Here is a 6,632-nt window from a genome sequence, read left to right on the forward strand (position 1 = left end):
CTTGTGTTGGAAGAATGCTCTCTTTTTGTTAATATAATTCATTGACTTGTTAAAAAATTTTAGGTTTGAATATGCAAATGGTCGTTGCAAATATGGCTCGTATAACATTATGTTTTTAAATTTCATAAAAAACCTTACTTAAAATGAAAAGTTTATTTTTTTGTGCGGTGTCCGGGGTTCGGACCCTGAAGTTCGAACCCTGAACCTTACATATATAAAGCGACGTTCTTAATAAAGCGACGTTCTTACCAACTGAGCTAAGCTCGTGTGGCTCTTGAAAAGTTTATTCTAATAAATGAGCAGCGTACTTAAAGTTAAAATGGAAATGATGAAAATGTCTCGTGGTAACCATATTAATATTTATAAAAAAAACATATTAACATACCAAATTAATATGATTCATTAGTTAAATAATTATTATACCATCTCCGTGAGCATAGTTTGATTGACATAGACATGTATTATTATATGCAGGGGCCGAGTTTGAATCTCGGACATCCCAGTTATTCATCTTAAAAAATTATTATACCTACAATTTTAAATCAAAATAATTTTATTCAAATTCAAACTTGCATAAAATCTATCCACATGAGCTTAGCTCGGATGTCCGGGGTTCGAACCCCGGCCATCAAAATAAAAAAAACTTGCATAAAATCTATTTTATATAAAAAAAAAAATCAGTTTTAATAATCAGTGTAATTTGCACATCTCAAAACAAAAAATCACTTTTTTCTGTTGATTACAAACAAATCTTTCCACAGCAAACCTCTCGAAGATGGTAGTAATCGAAGATCGAAACGCGATTCCCTCCGACGCAGCTTCAACCAACGACGTTTCCGACGGCTTTGAAACCGCCAGTGACACCGATCTCGGCAGCGACGTCGACGCCAATGACGCCGGCGGTGCAATCAAACATGAGGAAGAAGATCATCGTGATCAGCAAAGCCACCAACAGACAGAGCAAGAGAATGAGAAGGAACAGGAGCAGAGTGATTCTCAGAGAATCATTTCCTCTGATGATGCTTCCATTGACGAGGAGGAACTGAAACAGGTTTCGAAATTTTGGGTTTTGTTAGTTTTTGGGTTCTTCTGATTGCTGCAATTTTTATGCTAGTTACTTTTATTTTCGAATTTTCAGCTTATTTCCATAGCTCTATAGAATAGCTTATGAGAACATAAGTTCTTTGTGCCCGTTTGGATTGACTTATTTTGCGCTTATGCTAAAAAGCTTATGCAAACAACTAAGCTTTTATGTATTATTCATAAGCTTGTCAAGGTAGTTTATGTAAAAATAGCATATGAAGATACAATTTTCGTTAGTGAGAACTTATGAATTAACATAAGAGCTTATTTATTTGCATAAGCTATTTTTCGTAAGCTAAAAGATAAGGCGATCCAATCCTACCCTTTATATGATAAGCGCTTATAACATATGAGCTTAATTTAATGTTTGTCCTAACGGGCCTTATTACACTCTTATACTATCATCTTCTACTGATATGAAGTGATATGAGAGAAAATTAAGGGATGAAGAGAAGTAGAAATCCTCTGGTTTGATAAGTTTTAGGCTCAGTTTGCGAGTTTGGAGGGAAGGGGAGGGGAAGGGAGTAGAGGGAAAAATAGAGAAATCTTCCATCTTTTTTGAAATAGTGATTTTGTAATTTGTAGAGAATGATAAATGAATGTTTATGATTAGTATATTTTTAATTTTGAGAGTATTATAACAACATAGATTGATTTTGAAGAAATTATCTAAACCCTCCAAAATCCTCCTTCAATACAATTTTTTAGTTTCCTCATTTAAGGGGATCTTTTGTTATAAAGAAAAATAAGCCCCTGGCCCAAAGTCATCCATCCCATCTCTTTTCCTCCAAACTCGCAATCAGAGCCTTAAGGTGCAAGAGGTTTTCCCCGCATAAACCTTGTTGAAGGGAGGTAGCCATGGTTTGACGAGTTTAAGGAGTCATGTCACAATTGGGGATGGGGGGCTCTCCAATAACCCAAGTTGGAGAGAGGTTCTATTCTATACATTTTTGGTCTAAATGTCTAATAATATTGTTCAGTATACTTTTGTCTAGTTGTATTTGGAATTTCGGGTAGGTTTCTACTTTCTAACAATGTTGAAGCGTTGAAAAACCAACTTAGGCTCCTCCATTTACGTTGAGAAAATTCTTTATGTTTTCATTTTCTAAAATCTGTGTTTTTTTTTTAACTTGCTAGTAAGAAGTAAGAAGCAAGTTCTTACTAGTAAGAAGATGTGAGACTCTTGAAATCAACCATTGTGATGGAGAGAAGATGAAATGCTGGTTAGAGATGATGCATTTTTGGAAATAATGAAAACAATTCTTTTGGCATTGTCATTGTTTCTAAAAAATGCACACAATTGTTCTCTTCAATTTCTTTATTAGCAAGTAAAATTAACACAAGGAAATGAAAATAGATTTTTTTTTTTTTCACAAAGTAAATAGAGCCTTAATATTCTGTGTGCACGCCTATTAATGTTGAAGAGGAGCCTTGGTGCACAACAATTGAAGTCACTTTCGGGTGACTAGAAGGTTACATATTTGAGTTGTGGAATTAGTTCCTTGTAAATACAATAGACCCGTTATGGGTCTAACTCTTCCTTGAACTTGACATGGTTATGAACTTTCTAGAAACAGGCTTCCATAGCTAGATTATTGCTAATTCTCACTAGTGGAAAAAAAAAGCTGGTTATTTGTGAAAAATAATTTTTTTTCGCCAGTTTTTTAATACTGATTTGATTTCTTAAAGAAATGTTTTCTTATTATGAAAGATAGTTTTTGAGTGCCATGTTTTATGTAACAGAAAGCATTGGTTCAAGCAAATGAAGCAAAGGTAGAAGGGAACAAACTTTTTGTAGATGCAAAGTACGAGGAGGCATTAACACAATATGAACTTGCTTTAGAAGTTGCGCCAGACATGCCTTCGTCTGTGGAAATACGCTCAATATGCCATGCAAACCGTGGAGTGTGCTTTCTGAAAATGGTATGGCATTCTTTTGTGTTGTTAATGAGAATAGCTTTTTCACTTACCAATCAGATAAGATATTTATCTCAATTTGCTTTTGCTCGACTGCCTCTGCCTAGTGGTCTATCTAGCTCTTGACCTTTATATGTTTGAATTCATGTGAGAGGTCACAACTATAAGTTGATGTCCTAAGTTAGTTTTGCATTCAGCTCTTTTAGGTTTTTCTTACATACTAATCCGGAAGAATAATAAACTAAAAATTATATTTTACCGTTTAACAGTCTAAACAGGTTTAAAGAAATAATATTACGAGACAAGAACTTGAAATATGATCAAACATCTGTCTAAAACCATTTTGTGTTGTCATTGTATAGTTATTATCAAACTCTTAATAATTTAATTTTATAGAGGTAAATTACCACGGGGATGATAAAATATCTGCGAAAATGTAAAAGTTTAGTTGAAACAAGGATCATGAAAAAGTAAAGAATACCTTCATACCCGAGATTAATATTCCCTAGAACAAGAAACAGTCATGAGCAGCAGCAGCAGAAAAAGGAAGTGTAGACTGTAGAGTATATTGTCTCCGATAACATAACAAGTTTAATTTCAGGAAAGGGGACACCTTTAGAGACGTGACCATTATGATCCAACCATAAGCAATTTAACATGTTTTAAAAATAGTTACTATATTTATGTACGAGTATCAACCAAGTTTCTTGTAGAAATCAAATTTGAGGATAGGTATTAATTTACTATAAATTAGCTCAGGTATGTACATAGTTATTACTTATTAGCTCCCTAATGCTATAAATCTCAGCAAAGTCGGATCCCAATTTGCTTCGATCAAAAGACCTGTTTAAGCAAAAGATGATAAGAATGGCAGTCGAAACCTCATTCTTCATTTTTGCCTTCGTTACTACTTTTTGTCATACATGTTGATATTTTAATAATTTCATTCCAAATAATGTTGCTCTGCGGCAGCACAGATGTTTTTTTTTGTTTGTGATTGACTGAGCTGTTTATTACTATCTTTGACACATATACCTCAGGGAAAATATGAAGACACAGTTAAAGAATGCACCAAAGCATTAGAATTGAATCCTATGTATGTCAAAGCTTTGGTAAGAAGAGGAGAGGCCCATGAAAAGCTTGAGCATTTTGAAGAGGCCATTGCTGGTGAGTTCAAATTTTATAATAGGGCAGGGTAATTGTACCAATGTCCTCTCAGGTTTTCACCTCTTGACATTGTTTATCTGAGAATTATATCTGCAACCTTTACTTTATGTATAGTTCTTTTGCTTGACACCCTTCCTTGTTTGGGGGTACTCTATTTCCTTTTGCAAATAACTAAGCAAGGGAGCTGTAGTTTCTTAATAAGGTTGTAAGGTGACTGTAATATTAATTGCTAACCTCGGGATGGTTATTGCCGTTACCCTTTTATTTTTTCTTTTAATATGGATAACTTTGTGTTTTGCACACTAATAGCATTTTATAAGTTTTTTTCTGTATTCGTGGAAATCATAACCAGCTCTTTTCACTTGACAGATATGAAAAAGATCTTAGAAATTGATCCCTCAAATGATCAAGCTGGGAAAGCTATTCGTCGGTTAGAGCCCCTTGCTGCGGTAAAACGGGAAAAGATGAAGGAAGAAATGATTGGTAAGCATTTTTGTCCTTCTCGTTGTTTTTCAAATATTTACATATGTACTTTATTTTTATTTTTTGTAGGGGTGAGTGGCCATGTTTTAATTGTGTTTCCTGTCTTCTTCATTGTTAAATGTTCATTTTTTGACTCTAAATTGTTTGATGTTTGTTTTTTAACACTATCGTTTAATTCACGTGTTTCCATCAAACAACTCAATCTTCAAATAAATAGTTCTTGAGTTTGGTACCACATCCTCTATGACAAGTGGGTTGGAAATTGATATTTTGTATCTCTGTTCTTCTAATAAAATCTTGAATTTCAGCTCAAGGTAGGTGAGATGTGCTGTCTACAGTGTGGCTGTCAAACTATGTAGGTAACAAATATAATCAGAGGAGTTATAGACTCTTGGGAATCAAAATTGAACTAACCCGTTTGCAAGGTGTAAATTTAAGTAAAAACGAGTCGTGAAATTGAAGACTGATGATCAAATCTACAACATAATGGTTATTTCCCCTTAAACATGTCTAAAGTGATGGTGGTTCAACATTTTTGAAACCCAAAATGCATCAGTTGAACGGTAAGGCTCTGTAGTATACAAAACTATAGTCTCAGTCGTGGTACTCAATTCCACATATGCTTTTTACATCCTGACACAAACTCTCCTATAAAGGAGGTGAATGATACTATGTTGGGTCTAAACTCCATAGCCCCCAACATAAAGTCACAAATTAAAAACATTAACCGACCCATTGTTGCAAGTTTGCAAAGAACCCGAACATAAAGGTGTTATAGCTGGTTTATATATATAATTTTGGGAGTCTTTCAAGCCAAACATAAAGATTGTCTGAATTATATATATTATTTTCATCTCTTAGAAGTGCTATGGATATCCAGACAGAACTAGTTTTTTTTTTTTTTTTGAAAGAATCCAGACAGAACTAGTTAGTAGGCTAAGATTCTTCTGAGTTGCACTCGGGACACTGAACTACTACATAAACATCGAAGCTTATTATCGGTTCATTATTTTATGGTGATTGCCTGGATGCATTATTCTTTTTTATGAAAGAAAAGTTGTCTTAAATTGTGAATAGTTTGTGACACTATATTGTATTTACTTAATTTTCGCTTCAAGTAATCCTGAGTACATGTTTCACTATCATCATTTCCTTACACATAATTATTTCTTGATGCAGCAAAACTGAAAGATATGGGCAACTCTCTATTGGGCCGCTTTGGGATGAGTGTAGACAACTTTAAAGCAATCCAAGATCCAAACACTGGTTCCTATTCTGTCTCATTCCAACAGTAATTTTGGTTGAGCAAAGTCATGAAAGCGTTGGTTTTGAGATTTCGTTGTTCATGCAAGTCACTAGGACAGTTCAGATGCTCATGTATATTGTAAGAGAACTAAAACATACAATTTTATTTCCTTCAAAGGGCATTGGTTGATTGATTCATCGTGTGAAGGGGATTCATAACAAATAAGTTTTTGATAGTCTTTCTGGGAAAAATATCAAGTTGGACAGTTTGTGCGATTCGTAAATCTTAGCAATACTTTTATTTAAGCTATTTTTTTAGGGAGATTGTTGATATTTTGACAAAGCAAGGATTGGGGTTACCAGTGTCGATTAAGCTAGTATTTGAAGTTTCTCATTTTTATTTTTAATGTTGTGTTGACATGCTTATTTTATTTCTACTTGTTTTTGGTTGGGGGTACCCCCTTTCTTTCATTGTAAAAGAAAAAAAAAATACCTTTTTTCAAGATAAACTTGACAATTGGTAAAAATTCCATCCTGACCCCAAATAGTGTATATCAACAATACAATCTGGTCAGGATCATGAGATCTTATTGGCAATGAAAATTGCTCTTCTCTTTTTTGGTTTTGCTCATTCCCGTGATACGTAAGTTAACTCATGTTGAAAAATACACCTACATGATGAACTCACGTTGAAAATACACTTACCTGAGTTAACTCACGTTCGACTTTTTTAGGGG

General features: G+C 34.0%; 1 protein-coding gene across 2 annotated transcripts; it reads left to right on the forward strand.

The window, feature by feature from the left end:
• The first annotated feature begins 742 nt into the window (after positions 1-742).
• LOC146950501 (uncharacterized) lies at positions 743-6,302 on the forward strand. Of its 2 annotated transcripts, none has more exons than XR_015027544.1 (5): positions 743-1,051; positions 2,827-3,006; positions 4,041-4,167; positions 4,537-5,213; positions 5,830-6,302. XR_015027544.1 is itself a non-coding variant. In XM_085746427.1 (5 exons), exons 1-5 carry the CDS (start codon positions 776-778, stop codon positions 5,943-5,945), a joined length of 813 nt encoding a protein of 270 aa, XP_085602553.1. In that variant the 5' UTR covers positions 743-775; the 3' UTR covers positions 5,946-6,302. The 2 variants fall into 2 exon arrangements, 1 of the variants encoding a protein (XP_085602553.1); XM_085746427.1 differs by having other exon boundaries at positions 4,537-4,650.
• Positions 6,303-6,632: the final 330 nt, after the last annotated feature.

The sequence above is a fragment of the Medicago sativa genome, chromosome 2, assembly GCF_051527215.1.
Source record: "Medicago sativa cultivar Bolivia chromosome 2, Bolivia_mono, whole genome shotgun sequence".
Taxonomy (NCBI): domain Eukaryota; kingdom Viridiplantae; phylum Streptophyta; class Magnoliopsida; order Fabales; family Fabaceae; genus Medicago; species Medicago sativa.